Source organism: Kogia breviceps, chromosome 14 (assembly GCF_026419965.1).
Source record: "Kogia breviceps isolate mKogBre1 chromosome 14, mKogBre1 haplotype 1, whole genome shotgun sequence".
Taxonomy (NCBI): domain Eukaryota; kingdom Metazoa; phylum Chordata; class Mammalia; order Artiodactyla; family Physeteridae; genus Kogia; species Kogia breviceps.
Window position 1 is genome coordinate 15,839,524 of NC_081323.1, and position 16,011 is coordinate 15,855,534.

Consider the following 16,011-nt stretch of genomic DNA (forward strand, 5'->3'; position numbering starts at 1 on the left):
CACAGCTGGACCCACAACATGAATATGTATTTCTTCACATGGGTTGAAGTTTTTAAAAAAGAAAAGAAAACTTTAGAGACCTACAAATTTTCAGGTCTGGGTGTAGCTCAGTCTTCAAAAATCTCCAGGGATTAAGTTATAGAGTTTCAAATAGAACAAACCCATTTCCTTTCTAGAGAAATACAAATCCTAAAACATACAGGAGGTATGTTTTTGCTGGTTCCTCTGGGTGATGTCTAGAGTTTCTGTCACCTAGAGCCCTTTCTCCTTTTCTTGGGGGTGGGGGATTAGCATCTGGATTTTCGTCAAAGGGGACCACTTAGCTAATAATGTCCAGTGTACCTCCGTTCTTTTTTATTTATTTATTTATAAATGTATTTATTTAGGCTGCATTGTGTCTTTGTTGCTGTGTGCGGGCTTTCTCCAGTTGCAGCGAGTGGGGGCTTCTTTTTTTTTTTTTTTGCGATATGCGGGCCTCTCACTGCTGTGGCCTCTTCCGTTGCAGAGCACAGGCTCTGGACGCACAGGCTCAGCGGCCATGGCTCACAGGCCCAGCCACTCCGCAGCATGTGCGATCTTCCCAGACCCGGGCATGAACCTGTGTCCCCTGCATCGGCAGATGGACTCTCAACCACTGCACCATCAGGGAAGCCTGGTAGGCGGATTCTTAACCATTGCACAACCTGGGAAGCCCTACCTGCCTGTTCTTGACCATTATGCAGCTTGCTATGGAAAGTAACAATAATTCAGCACCTGACAATCTTCAGGAGATACGGATGGTTTCAGATACAATTTACAAGCTGCCTTCACAATTAACATCTTGCCAGCTGTGTGGTTTTTATCTCCAATCATGAAAAGGCAAATTAGTATAATCACCAGTACATTTGCTTTTTTCAACCTAGCTTTTTGAAGACCGATGACAGGGGATGAGTGGGTTTAACTCTGTGATAAACGAGTGACTAAGTCATCAACGCCCTCATCTGATGGCCATTAACCTCCAGCGTCCAGCATTTTCTCTCAATACCAATCACAGTTGTTTTAAAAGTGAAAATAAAGCTAATAATTTAAAATGGTTATTGTATGCATTTATTTTCTCATGTCTGGACCACCATAATGAACCTCGAGTTCATAAACTAACTTGGGAAAGGTTGATCTCCTCTTGGCTCCCCATGTTACAGATGAGAAAACTAAGGCTCATATGGAGGAAGCATCTCCAAGAGAGACTAAATGATGCTGGGACCACTGCTCCAATTCCTACAGCGCTACGTTTATTCTTCCCCACCTCCAGCAAATATTTCCACAAGCGCTTTTTCCTCCGACCAGAGGAAGGCACAGAGGATGAGATTCGAGGCCGTCTTACCCGGAGCATGTTGCCCTGGCTGCGGGATTTCGAGAAGGCAAGGAGGCAAGCGAGGATTTTGGAAACAGGAGCGCTGCAGAGGCCGCCGGTGGCCAGGAGGGGGAGCGCGCGGGCTCCGGAGCGCTCACCATCCTCGGGGGCGGGGCCTGCGAGCGGCGCGCGTGCGCTGAAAGGGAGGCGGTGGCGCCGGCCTAGACGAAAGGCAAGACGGTGGCCGAGAGGGCACGGGGAGGCTGACGGTGGCCGACAGGTCGGGCATGGAGCACCTGGAGCGCTGCGCGTGGGCCCTCAGGGTGACGCTGGTGCGGGCGGCCGTACGTAGCTACCTGCCCTGGGCCCTGGTGGCCTCCATGTTGGCGGGCTCCCTCCTCAAGGAGCTTTCCCCGCTGCCGGAGAGCTATCTCAGCAACAAGCGCAACGTCCTCAACGTGTGAGTGCGCCCCGGGTCTTCTCCTGTCCCCGCCGTAGCTGTCGCCTTGCCCAGAGAGCCGGGGGTTAGCTGCCCTGATGGACGAGTCATTGGAAGGGGAGATCTTTCTCCCCTTCGTGACAGTAGCGTCTGCACGCGTGTCGCGATGGAGGGACCCCGGAATAGCTAGTGTCACTAGCAAGTCGCGTTTGCACACCCAAACCAGACAGTCTGAGCTTGACTGGGCAGGGGTGATGGGCAGGGTGGTGTGTGTAGGGGTGGGGGGGTGGGAAGCGAGGGTGAAGCTGCCGGTGTCGCTGCGCCCCCTGCCTCCCTTTGGGGTTAGGAGTTGGCCCCTGCCCTGGGGGAGATGCCACCTCCCTCCTGCCTGCCAGTGTCAGACCCTGCGCCTCCGCCCTAAATCTGATACCCCCCAGCTGGTGACAGAATCCCATCACACCTGGGTGGGGCAAGCAGACCTAACTTTTCCCACCAGCACCCCCCGCCCCCCACCTTTGAGAGCCTGTCCTAGCCCATGCCAACCCCCGTTCTAAGACAGTTGCCCCGGAGTGGAACCCTCCAGTCCGTGACATTTCCCCTGGATCTGCTTGGATTTTCTCAGCCACTCGAAGTTCGCGGCAGTGGCCTAGGAACACCATCCCAGCCGGGCTCTTTGAGACTTCTCCTTAAGTCCACCCGTCCACTCCTTTTTTTTTTTTTTTTTTTTTTAAACCTCTTGGATTTTAAGTTTATCGACACAAACACCGTTGCAATAGTAAAGGGAAACTCTGAAAGATAAAACTCCTCGCCTGACGTTAGCTTCGATTCTCCTTGGGAGATACAGTGTCTGCAGCATCTCCCAAAAGTCAGTCCAACTTTGGTTATCTACTTAAAACCCTGGTTTCTCTCTCCAGCAGTTTCATCAAATACCTGACAGGTCTTGGCTGTGGCCAGATCCTTGCATATCAGTCCCAGGGAAGATTTTAGCGACAGGCCCTTGGGTAGTGTCTGAAGAACCTTTGGAACCCAGGAAGAGTCCTTCTGTCCTTTGCGCACCTTCCTTCCTCACCTGCCCATGGAGGCTGGGCTGAGAATAGATTTTGAGAGTGGTCATGGTCCCAAGTCTCTTGCATATGTGTTTACCGTGCCTGGTCCCCAGGTCAGCCACCTTTGATGAGGGCAGGGGAGGCAGACAAGACAGCTGCTGCTTGATCTGGCCTGAGTGAGCTGGGAGCCGAAGAGCCTGGCAGACAAGTCCCTGTCTTTTGCGAGTTGCCGTGGATTCTGGTGTTTTGCTCCACACCTCTATGCTAGTTAATTATTGAAAGGGAACAAGTGAATCATTGGCTCTGGATTTAAAAATCGTTGGGTCCCCTCAGTTATATTTAACAGTTCGGAAACAGGCCTGGAGGTGTAGTAATAAGTCGGAGTCAGGGTTTGAACCTGGGTCTTCTAGCGTGAAGTCAAGCTGTGTCTGATCATTTCTACCACGTAGGAAAAAGCCTTGGTGTAGGAAAAGCATGGGCTTTGGGACTGGCCAAACCTTGGTTTAACCTGGGCGTGCTGGTCATGTGAGTGTGATCCTGGCAAGTTACTGAACTATTCTTTTTTTTTTTTTTGGTGGTACGCGGGCCTCTCACTGCTGTGGCCTCTCCCGTTGCGGAGCACAGGCTCCGGACGCACAGGCCCAGCGGCCATGGCTCACGGTTCCAGCCGCTCCGCGGCATGTGGGATCTTCCCGGACCGGGGCACGAACCCGTGTCCCCTGCATCTGCAGGCGGATTCTCAACCACTGCGCCACCAGGGAAGCCCTGAACTATTCTTTATCTATAATATGGGGCTCATGACACTTTCCCCCGCGGTAAGTGTGAGTATTCTATGGGAAAGTGGATGTATGTGAAAGCTCTGTAATTCCTTTCCTCAGCAAATAACATAGTGCTTAAGATCACAGAACCTGTGTTTAAATCCCGGCTCCACCACTGATGACCTCTGCTTTGGGCATGATGCTTCTCTGTGCCTCTGTTTTCTTCTCTGTAAAGTAGGGATGTTAGCAGTACCTACCTCACAGAGTTGTGTAAGGATTCAATAGTTAATACACTTACAGTACTTAGTGAATAAAGTTGTCGTCTATAGCTTTTATCACCTATTTCTCCTTTTTCCCTCCGTCGAGAGTCCGGAGTCCTGAGTCATGACATTGTTCCCTCTCCGCCATGTCCCCGCTCTTCACTCCCACTTTCTTCCTCTGCCAGGTATTTTGTCAAAGTGGCCTGGGCCTGGACCTTCTGTCTCCTCCTGCCTTTCATCGCCCTCACCAACTACCACCTGACGGGCAAGGCCGGCCTGGTCCTGCGGCGGCTGAGCACACTGCTTGTGGGCACGGCCGTCTGGTACGTGGGCACAGCTGTCTTCGCCAACATCGAGCACTACACGGGCAGCTGCTACCAGTCGCCAGCCCTGGAGGGGGCGAGGAAGGGGCATCAGAGTAAGCAGCAGTGCCACGGGGAAGGAGGCTTTTGGCATGGCTTTGACATCTCAGGCCACTCCTTCCTGCTGACCTTCTGTGCCCTCATGATTGTGGAGGAGATGGCTGTGCTGCACGAGGTGAGGACGGACCGAAGCGGCTGGCTTCACGCTGCCATCACCACCCTGGGGGTCGCCCTGGGCTTCCTGACCTTCATCTGGGTGTGGATGTTTCTATGCACGGCCGTTTACTTTCACAACTTGTCCCAGAAAGTGTTTGGCACCCTGTTCGGTCTGCTGGGCTGGTACGGGACGTACCGGTGTTGGTATCTGAAATCCTTCTCTCCAGGGCTTCCTCCCCAGAGCTCTAGTTTGGATCTGAAGCAAGACAGTTACAAGAAATAAAAGAGAAGCGAAAGGGATGGCAGCAGGACAGTGGCTAATAGATTTTCCACCTGTTTTTCTTAGTTATCGACTAAGCTTCCGGGGAGGAAGCTTACCGGGCAGTGTGTGGGGCGGGGGTGGGGTGGAGTCTGGGGGGCGAGCGAGGTCAGGCCCCAGACTGTCCCTGGTGGCATCGCCCTGTGTCACAAGCACCGCCACTCCCAGTCAGGCACTTTGCGTTCCTGGCAAGACTTGACCATGATCTGGAACATCCCTTTGGGCCCTAGAGGGCCAAGCTCCGGCTCAGCGAGAGGGCGAGATTGGGAAAGCCTCCGTTGTGTGGCTGAAGTGGGGCCAGGGCCTCAGGACTCTCCTCTGCTGCCATCAGATGCCCCCTGATTCTTCCTGTCTTCTGTGCCAATGGCTATTAACGCTGTTACTTAACAGTACTTCCCTCTGGTCAGTTTTGCAGAAGCATTTATTTCCAACAGGGTTCTTTATAGAACACCCAACTGCCTGAGAGACACATTCTGGTGGTTGTATTTATTGCATCCGCGGAATGTCAAATATCGCAAGTGGCTTGTGATTAGCTACCAAAACAGTTAAACTGGAGTGCCTCTGCGACAGAGTATTGTATGATTTTTAGGTAACGAACATTGATGATTTTCTGTCCATATTGTCTATTATATATTGGTTTTCGGAGCAATAAGCTTACTTCCCCCCCCCTTCTATTATGAGTGAATGCTTTATAGTTTTTGATAACAATCATGGCATTTGTTCTTTGTTGACAGAACTCCCGAAAATAACTCACGACTCTGCACTCTGGCACATGTGTAGATTGCTTTGAGGGTTTTTTGGAACACTCTTGGCTTACGGTATTAAATTCAAGCTCACGGGACTCTTTGTTAAGAATAAAACCGGAAAGCAGACGTTTTAATAACCTGTTGAATTTTAAGCTGAGTCAGGGTAATTTTGCAAAATGCACATTTGCACTGAACCTCCCCTGACCACACGTCAGTGGTGTAGACTGAATGGTGCTTCAGAGTTGCGTGATAATAAACCTTCTGTTCATTGCTGTGGCCCAAGGCACTTTTACCCTTTTGGACAACGTTATAAGTCAGAAGTGGACGAAAATATCTTCCCTTGCTTCTGATGGCAAGAAGCCAACCTGTTTGCAAAAATGTCCCTGATAAATGGTGACTTGACTTTGGCCCACCCCCTCCTCTTACTTGGACCACCACCAAAACCAGACCAAACAGGCCCCTTCATCTGCCCTTGAACTCAACCTTTTATTTCCCCTTGGCAGCACTTCTCAATTGCCAGCCTTATCCTTGTGTGGCCCTCACCTTGGGAGTGCTGAGAATGGTGAGATTCCCTGTCCCCTCTGCCCCACAAAGGCACAGTTACCGCTCTGTGATAAGATGCCCCTTCCCTATCTCAGGGTGTCTCCTTAAGCCTTTCAAACCAAGCCCCTTGCATTTTGGATAATCATCCTGGAAGCTTCTTTGACGCCCCTCCCCCCCCAGTCAAGCCTGGTAATAGCATTAACTGATAAGCACTACACTTGCCTGGCTTAACTCAAGCTTAGGTTGGTAGGAGTTTGAGGTCTGGAAAATCTTCAGTGTAAAATGTATTGCGTTTAAATATGTACTTAAAATATGTAGTTCATATCTCATCTGGCCACAGGTTAACCTATATCGATCAAAATGCGGGGTGTGATACGTTGTACCCAAAGGTGGCAGAAACACCTGACAGTGAGATTTCGAAGGTGTCACCGTGGTGCTTTGGCAGCATTGGCAAGCCATGATGGGCCCCGGGAGAATTGTTTTGCCCTCTGGAGCTTACATCTGAAAACGGGGGTGGTGGAAGTGGGGCTGGGGTAGGTGGCAGGGGCTTGCTGAAGGGATTGACATCTCTCCTACGTTTCATGTTCAGCACCAAAAGGCAACAGGCACAAGGTGACGCCAGAAGTTGACTTGTCCCACTTACATGTCCAGACATTTCTCTCCTGCAGGTCTGATTCAGGCTCAGCCTTACATTGACTCTGTGGAAAGCGTCCCTTACCACATCTTGTATATTGATGAGTCTTCTGCCACTTCCTATTCAGTCTTAGCACCTTTGCCTGTCTCTAGGGAACATGCTCTCAATCCCTGTGTGAGACAGCGTGGCGAGGCTGAAAGTTTAGGCAAATGTGATATGTGGGTCCAAATCGTGTCTGACCCTGGTTAAACCTCAATTTCCCCATCTGTAAAATGGAGGTGGTACTGTCAGGATGAAGGGAATATGTATGTAAAATGCCCAGCACATGTGCATAGCAGGTGATAATCCTCCTGCCTCCTTTTTCTTGACTAAGCCTTTAGAACTTTATGGCTCCTCTGGAGAAGGCAGAGAAACGAATATGTTCTTTGGAGTACCATTTGGGGTCTGGGTGTCCTGTTGAAGTAGCCTTGTATTGTCTTTTGAAAAGTGTCTGTTCCCCCGGTGCTGAACAAGAGGCTTTTGAGGGCATCTGTGATCACAGAATACCACCGTGCTTGGTTTGTCTCTCTGTGTTGAGGTTCATTCACTGGCGCCTCATTTTCCACATGCATCTGTCATAGTCTGAGTACCAGATTGTATTTAGAAAATGGCTCTTACCACTGTTATGTACACACACAGATCATGTGTGTAAACAGGCAAATTAAACTAGAGATAATGAAATCCCACATTCCTGCGTTTTGTGTGTTCTTTTCCAAAACCCTCAATTCCAGAACCAGGAGAGCTGAGCCCATTTTATGAAAGGAGGTTAATTCTTTCTGGAGCTACTCGTTGTGTATAGGGGAATTTCAAGGCTGTAGTCACTCTGATTTTTTTTCTCCTCAATCCTGTAACCTAAGGATATGTTGTCATGTATTTCTCAGCTTGATTTACTCCTTCCCTCTGTGCCACGTCTGTGTCTCAGAGTCTTGAGGTCTGAAAAGGGCAGCAACTACCTGGGACCTGCTCTTCTCGTGATGAACACTGAGGCCCCCACATGGCACGTTTAAAGCCTCTACTCCCATCACATCCTTCCACTAACAGTCCACTGGCCCAAGCTGGTCACATGGACAGTACCCCGATGCGGCAGGGAATAAACTCCACCCACAGTGGGAGGGGCTACAAATTTACATGGCAAGGGTTGTGGATGTATAACCCTATTAGGGAATCCAAAAATCCAATCTACCACTTGTACCTTGGGTGCTAACTCTCTGAGCCTCTGTTTCCTCATCAGTGAGACATAAAAAGCTATGCTTTGCAGACTTAGAAATAATTTATGTGAATTTCCTAGTACCTGGTTAGTACTCAAAGGATGGTGGCTATTATTATTATCAGCTCCATTTAGAGATGAGAAAACTAAGGGTTTTAGGCAATGTGGGCCCAGGTTGCTAGGGAAGGACCAAACAGGTCTTTTGAGATAACATTGGAATGGCCTGGGCAGATGATTCTGTGACTTTGGCAGTGAGTAGCCAATGAGCTGAAGGAGATATGACCTTCAGCAGCCCTTACCGTCTTCCCCAACAGGCATCCTTCTGTGAATGTTGGAGAGACCTTAGCATTGTGAACATTGGGGGCGCCCATTACCTCAGTCCTGGTGGTGGTGGTGTCTGTCTTCCCAACTAGACTGAACTCAGCCCCACACCCTGTCCATCTCTGCAACCCTCCATGGCACCTGGTAGAAGGCCCAGCAGCTGATGGATTCTGAGTAAACGTACGCATGTTGACTCTTTCCCACACCCGAGCTGTTCTCCGTCACGTTCTGAGACAGAAAGGGACCAGGGAAAGGACACTTACCTCTATCTCACTTGTTGTGGGATCCTGACCAAACCAGACACATGCCCATCCCAGGCCTCAGTTTCTGCACATGTGGAACAGGCAGGTGGGGCCTGTGGAGTGTTGGAGTCTATGGTTCTCTCCAGCAGTCTGCCTGGGCCTCTTCCCATTCAGTGCTTCCTTATGTCAGACGCTGCTGGCTGTCCACCGGGATCTGTTCTCTCCTTCCTTAGCAATAGGCTGCCCAATCACAGACTACATTTCCCAGCCTCCTTTGCAGCTGGGTGAAGCCTGGTAATTAAATTCTCACCCATGGACCATGCGTGGAAGTCACATGACCCTCTTCCACAGCTGGGCCTTAAAGTGCTGGACATGTGCTCTAACATCCTCTCTATCCTTTCCTATCAGATAAAACCTGGCCATGGGAATTCCCTGGCAATCCAGCGGTTAGGACTTGGAGCTTCACTGCCTCGGGCCCAGGTTTGATCCCTGGTTGGGGAACTAAGATTCCTCAAGGCATGCGGTGCAGCCAAAAAACAAAAGACCTAGCCTCCCCAGATCCAGCCTTGGGCCCCCCAAGCAGCCATCAGTCATCTCTTCCTTCTCACCAGAAGTGAAATGGTCAAAACATTGGTGGGAGTCAGAAGAGTCAGACTCACTGAGTCTCAACGTCGTACCTCCACCCCTCTGGCCCCAAACTCTGGAAACGAGAACTGGATGGACGGACAACACAGGTTTAGAAATGAGAAGCAGCTGCTTCTCCTCGATGCTTTTTACTGGGGGCTTTCAGCGGTTTCTAAGCATGAGCTGCAGTGACACCCTGACCCTCTCCCAACAGGCAGAAGGCACAGGGAGGTGAGACGCCGCGAGGACGGGCAGCGTGGACGCAGAAACGCCCCTGCATGGCATGGCAGGGCGTGGGGGGGCCCCGAGAGTGAAGGGGAAGGCAGACGTTAACAGAGATGGCTTTGGCAGAGGCTGGAGGAGGGACCTGAAGGCCATCCACCTCCAGACCCACCCCTGCACTCCGGCCAGGGCTGAACTTTGAGAGAAGATCAATGTGGCTTTTCCTGAAAGTCCCCCTCACATGGTGGGAAAACTGAACTCCGGGTGGGAAGAGGAGGATGGACACTGCCTTCAAGGACTTCCGGCAAAGTGCCAGACCAAGCACACTGGCCAAATCAAGAGGGGAATGGGAGGGTGTGCTCATGGCGTCGGCCCCAGACATGGCCTGTGGCTGGAAGTCACTGCCTTGGCTCGGCCAGTGCTGTCTCAGTTCACTTCCAGGAGAAGAATGAAGCCCCTCCAGTCTTCAGGGGCCTCCCGTGGGGTCTCCAGGTCTCCAGCCCCACCCGGAGGTAGTGCTTAGAAGAGTCAAGTCTTGATGTTGGCTTTGTCCTGTGCAAGAGTTCCCTGGGCAAGAGGGAAGGGGAGGCGAGGGGTCAGGCCCTCCGAGCCCCCAGCACCTCCCAGTCTGGGCCCTGGTGAATGAAATGACCTGACACTCACCTCAGATCCTAACCACTCCCCACAGTTCCATCTTGAGACCTTGAATCGAAAAAAAAAAAAGGCATTCGTGTTTTTGTTTGTTTCTCTCTCTCTCTTTCTCTCTCTCTCCCACTCACTCTTTCTCTCCTTTAGTAGAACCGTGGCCTCAACTCACAGCATTGGCAACATCTACTCCTAAACTATGGAATGTTTTCACACTGACGATAGAATTACTCCGAACAAGGGGTGGGAGGGGCTGTCCAAGTGCGCATGAGACTGTGCGTTACTGAGAGCTCACTGGGAATCACACAGGACAGAGACACCAACAGTCAGACACCAAGCCCGGGGCCTGGCTTTAGATGTATTTTTTCTTGAGGTACCAGTAGGCAAAGTAGCCCATCCCACCCAGGGAGCCCATGAGGAAGGATGCCCCAAAGAAAGATGGGGGTTTCCGCTTGACCAGCCGGAACGCGTTGGGGATGACGGCTGACAGCAGAGTGGTGTGGATGTCGCCCAGAACTTTCCGGAAGGCAAAGCGTTTCTGGACCCTCTCAAAGAAGGACTGCAGGTTGGGCCGGCTGCCATCTTCCCAGTATTTCTTGGACAGTCCCAGGAATTTGAGGCGGTGCAGGGTGGCTCCCAGGAGGACATCAGCCAGGGTGAAGGCACAGCCACAGAGCCACAGCTCACATTTCTGCCCTAGAATGGAAGTGACAGGAGATTGGGGAGGGGAGGGGTCAGCTCTTCTTCCCCCATACACTCCCTCCTCTCTCAGTAACGCCTCTGGCTTCTGTCTACCTGCCATAGTGTTTCTCCAAGGTCACCCACTCCTGTACTTTCATGATTTTTGCCAGATGCATATACTACCTCTATTATTTGTTTTCTTTAAATCAACGGACTTATTAAATGCAAATATATGTACTGAAACTCTGGATACATATAGCCCACTGCCCATTTTCCAGCTCTACTTGCATGTCCGCTGTGCATCTTACACGCGACATGTCCAAAACTGAATCCCTAATCGTCACCCCCCAAACCCACCACATTCATCCCACGTCAGTAACAGCACCTCCATCCTTCCAGCCACTCAGGCCAAAAGCCTCAGGACATGTTGAATTCTTCTCTTTCTTTCACACCCCACATACACTTTGTCAGCAGTTCCCATCAACTTTATTTTCAAAATACATCCAAAGTTTGCTGTTACCTCCGACATGACCATCCTGGTCCTAACGACCATTATCGTTTGCCTTTGACTCCCTAGAGTCTATTCTCAGCACAGCAGAGACAGGAATCCTGTTAAATCTTAAGCCAGATCATGTCCTTCTCTCTGATCAAAGGCCTCTAATGACCCCCTGTCATAGTCAGAGTAAAAGCTGAAGCCCTTCTAATGGTCTAAAGGTCCTACGTGATCTGGCCCCCAGGTACCTTTCAGACCTAGGAGTCTACTTTTTCCCCCTTGACTCACTCCTTTTTTTTTTCTTTTTTTTTTGGCTGTGCTTCATGTCTTGTGGGATCTTAGTTCCCCAAGCAGGGATTGAACCCAGGGCCACAGCAGTGAAAGCACCGAGTCCTAACCACTAGACCACCAGGGAAGTCTCCGACCTTGACTCATCCTTCTTCAACCACACTGGCCTTCTTGCAGTTCCTCATTCCAGGCACATTCCCACCCCAGGGCCTTTGCACTTGCTATTCCCTCCGCCTGGAACACTCTTCCCCCACAGAGCTACAGGGCTTATTCCTCCACCTTTCAGGTCTTGGCTCAGTGCCATCTTCTCGGGGGGCTTCACTGACCACCCAGTTAAAATTGAAACCCCAATCCCAGCAATCACTGTCTTCCTCCCCTGCTCTGTTTTCTTCCATACAACTTTTCCCCAGTGTTCCACCATATACTGTACATGCTCATTTTGTTTATTGCCTGTCACCCTCTACCAGAATGGAAGCTCCATGAGGGCAGGAATTTGGGTCTGTCTTGTTCACAGCTGTATCCCCTGCACCTAGAACAGTGCCTGGCTCACTATATCTTTACTTAATGAGTGATGAATGAGAAAAGAGACTGTATCACTAAGAGTATCATTTGCCATAACCTATGTGCCATGATAAAAGTACATTTAACAAAAACCAAAACAAATGCTATTAAATTCCAGCTGGATCCTACTGCCTGCCGAAAATCCCTGAGCCCAAGACTTGTTTTGTTTATTTGTTTGAAGAAAAGGGCAGGTATTAATACATAACCCCTTTATAGGAATTAAATACTAGCATCATACTAACACTCTTTCTTTAATACAATCAAAAGAATTAAAAAGAGAATAATTCTCATTATGTGGTTTTATGTTATTTATCGCCATGGTCACGTGACATCTAAGATTAGCCTGTGTATTTAGGAAACACTAGACTTGAAATTCTGGAGCCCCTTTGGTCTCCTTCATCACTGCTTTGCTCAAAACCCTCAAATTCTCCCCACTGACTACACATTATGTTCAGATTCCTGTGTGGCTTTTAAGCCCTTTCAGTAGCTGGATGAGCTCCAATGTATTGGGTTGGCCAAAAAGTTCGTTTGCTTTTTTTCTAGAACCTCTTACGAAAAACCCAAACGAACTTTTTGGCCAACCCAGTACTTCTCTGATCTTCACGTCTCACAAATTGCCCACTTGCCCACTGTTCCCCTCAAGCAAGCCACGCCCATTTCGGCCTCTGGGCCATTGCCCCTGCTGCACCCCATGCCTGGAGTGATCCCCCCTTCCTCTGCACTTCCGGTGAGGTCTGCTTTCTTGGGAAGCTTGCTTCTGCCCTTTTGTAGAGGTGTTCCTTTCAGCTCAGAAATTCCATGGATCTAATACCCTTCACCCTCACAGCCTGAGCCTCCCCCTCTCACTGTGTCCTCATGTTCATTCATTCATCCAACTAGTGTTTATCTGGTAGTATGTGCTGGGCATGAAGACATGACAAGACACAAATGTCTTCCCTCCAGAGGCTCCCGGTCTCACGGGAGGAGGAGCTAAAGTGTAATGAAGGCTCTGATCAGAAGTTTGTTCTTGAATATGGAATCTTCCGGATGCCTGTTAGACTTCTGAGGGGAGATGATGTGTCTGCAGCTAGAGGTACAGGTGCACAGCATCATCAAGGGCGTGAGTGGAGACAGAGCTGAGAACAGAACCAAGGACTGAGCTTCGGGGCCTCAAGATTTAGATATTGGGCAACAAGAAGCAACCAGCGAAGGAGCGTGAGGAGTAGCCGGTGAGGTGGGAGACGACCCAGGAGAGTGTGGTGTCCCGGAAGCCAAGATAAGAAAGTGTTCCAAGGACAGAGTGCTCAGGTGGCTTCAGATGCTGCCGGGAAGTCACAGAAAAGGAGGCTGAGAATTGGCGATTACATTTGGCGACTGGTGACCTTGACAAAAACAGTGGGAGTAGATGCTGATGACGAAAGCCTGGTTGGGAGGGAGTCCAAGAAAGAAAGGGAGGAGAGGAATCAGAGACGGTGAGCAAAGGTCACCCTTTCAAGGAGTTTTGCTGTCATGGGAAGGATATGCCGATAATGTGAGATGGGTCAAGAGTGTTTTGGGGGACTTCCCTGGTGGCGCAGTGGTTAAGAATCCGCCTGCCAATGCAGGGGACACGGGTTCAAGCCCTAGTCCAGGAAGATCCCACATGCTGCGGAGCAGCTAAGCCCGTGCACCACAACTACTGAGCCTGTGCTCTAGAGCCCAGGAGCCACAACCACTGAGCCCACATGCCTAGAGCCCGTGCTCTACAACAAGAGAAGCCACCGCGATGAGAGGCCCGCGCACCGCAACGAAGAGTAGCCCCCGCTCGCCGCAACTAGAGAAAGCCCATGCGCAGCAACACAGACCCAACGCAGCCAAAAATGAAAAGATAAATAAATAAATAAATATTTTTTAAAAAAGGAGTGTCTTTGCAAGTTGGGAAGAAAAAAAACAGCACGTTGATGGGAATGATCGAGCCGAGAGGAGGTGATGCTACGAGAGAGTGGAGAGAATTACTGATGTGGTGTCCTTGAAGGGATGAGTGAGGGTGGCGTCAAGTACACAAGGGAAGGGACTAGGCTTTGCTAGTTCAAGAAGTTTATCCTTGGTAACAAGAGGGAGTACAGGGCACCGCCTTTCAACAACTTTAAGTTGCTGTCAAATGTAAGACATCTACCTGAGAGAGTACTTCGTCGTACATGTGTATGTATCTCCACTGATACATAGGTCCCTTTCAATGGGTACATTTTTATTTGGGTCTGTGTGTGGACCTATGTGCCTGCATCCTGCATGGTGTGTATGCTTACCCATGTGAATGCCTGCTCAAATCCAGGAAGCTGGTTGTGTGTTAGCATGTAGACGGCTGCGCACATGGGCATCCGTGTCCATGCAGTGGGGTACTACCACACGCACAAGTGAAGTGTCTGCCCACGTGCACTTGGTGTTTGCCTGCAGACTGTTCATGAGTGTGTAAGCATGCATCACTATTTAAGTATGTCCATTCCTGTGTTTCTGTTTGTAGGCAAACACTGCTAGCCATGACTGCATGATGTCCGTGGGCACGGGTAGCTAGCTATCTGGCATGTCACCAGAAGGTCTTTGGTTTCCCCGGCTCCTGCAACTGTGGATTCCCTTTGCCAAGTCGCAGCCCTGGATGAACCCTGTCTTGTGCCTTCTCCAAGTCTGCCAGTTGAGTGTGCTGGAGACAGTTACCCTTACCAGTTACACTTTAAATCCTGACCACAAAGCCCGGGAGGGCCGGCAGCCCTGCCCGGGTCCTGTAGCAGCTCTGGGGGATGCTTGCTTCACTGCCCCCTGCAGAGATGACGCACATCTTTCATCTTCTCTCCTCACACCCGGTGGTTTTCTCTGCTGATGACGTCACCTCATGCTTCATTCAGAAAACAGGAACCTTCAGACATGAAAGCCCTTATCCCCCACCATGAAACCCACAATACCAGGCCCGTGCATTTACCACCTGCTGACACAAGGGAGGGTGTGAGCCACCTACGCTCAAGGTCAGGCCCTCCGTGGTCCTCTGCACCCACCCAACGCTGCGTATCCTCCCTGTCCCTTTCTGGAGCCACTCTCCTCCCCTCCCCACGCTGCTCTGCGCCCCCCAGGAGGCCAACTTGACGGATACACTGATGGGACTCCGTGCCCTCTGGCTCCAGGGGTGTTTGGCCAATGGGGAGCAGAGGTGGGAGATATGATGGTGGGCGAGGGTGAGGTCAGAGCCTTACTTCCCTCCGTTTTTTCTCTGCAGGTTGCCACGGGCTGGCTGTGTTGGTTTGTTTATTTGTTTGTTTTTGGCCACACCAGGCGGCAGGCGGGATTTTAGTTCCCCGACCAGGGATCGAACCCAGAAAGTCACAGCTCCTGTCAGGTGGCCCTCTTTGTCCCGGTTCCTGAAACTGCTTCCATTGCTCACAACCCCAGGTCCAGGTACTGCACTTTTCCTTGTGGTTTCCCTGTGTCCCGCCCACACATTTGTAAACAGTCCCTTTATGAAGGCCTCTTTGATTTACCCAATTTGAGGGTGCCCTGTGTGTCCCCTGGGGACCCTGCCTGAAGCACACCCTCTCCATCCTCATTGCTCCTGCATCACTGATTTCTCCTTTCCACTGAGGCATTTCTACCAGCCTGAAAACATGCTGTGGTATCTCCTATCTTGAAAACATTCCTCCCTTGGCCCCACAGCCTTCTTCAGGCACCACCCCATTTCTCTATTTCCTCTACAGCTGAACTTCTCAAAAGGGTTGTCTACACTAGCCATCTTCACGCCTCACCTCGCATTCACTCTTCAGCCATTGCCCTCACATTCCAGTGAAACTGCTCTTGGCAAGGTCACCACCAACAGCCATGGGACAAAACCCAAGGGACGATTTCCTATCCTTGGTTTATTCAGCCTCTCAGCTGCATTTAACACTGTTCTCCCCCCTTAAAACACAATCCTTTCTGGGTTCTATGACACAGGAGTCCTCACACCTCACTGGCCATTGTATCTCATCAGCTTTGCCAGCTCCTCTGCCTTTACCCTTCTCTCAATGAGGGGGACCCTCAGGGCAGATGTGGTAGTTTTAAAATACGAAACAGTGCTTGTCTTGCTCTGTGGAATTTAAAAAATAATATAAACAC

At 50.5% G+C, this 16,011-nt stretch overlaps 2 protein-coding genes across 19 annotated transcripts in view; one reads left to right on the forward strand and one right to left on the reverse strand.

Moving 5' to 3' along the window:
* The first annotated feature begins 1,515 nt into the window (after positions 1-1,515).
* FITM2 (fat storage inducing transmembrane protein 2) lies at positions 1,516-7,318 on the forward strand. The gene is made up of 2 exons (XM_059037859.2): positions 1,516-1,790; positions 4,019-7,318. The coding sequence occupies exons 1-2, from the start codon at positions 1,618-1,620 to the stop codon at positions 4,632-4,634; spliced, it is 789 nt and encodes a 262-aa protein (XP_058893842.1). The 5' UTR covers positions 1,516-1,617; the 3' UTR covers positions 4,635-7,318.
* A 2,900-nt stretch (positions 7,319-10,218) lies between these two features.
* GDAP1L1 (ganglioside induced differentiation associated protein 1 like 1) overlaps positions 10,219-16,011 on the reverse strand; it is a 38,769-nt gene continuing 32,976 nt past the window's right edge. For all 18 annotated transcript variants that reach the window (XM_067013617.1, XM_067013619.1, XM_067013623.1 and 15 more), the window contains one exon: positions 10,219-10,589. In XM_067013617.1, the coding sequence (XP_066869718.1) occupies positions 10,246-10,589 (344 nt within the window). In that variant the 3' untranslated portion in view covers positions 10,219-10,245. The remainder of the gene's footprint in view (positions 10,590-16,011) is intronic.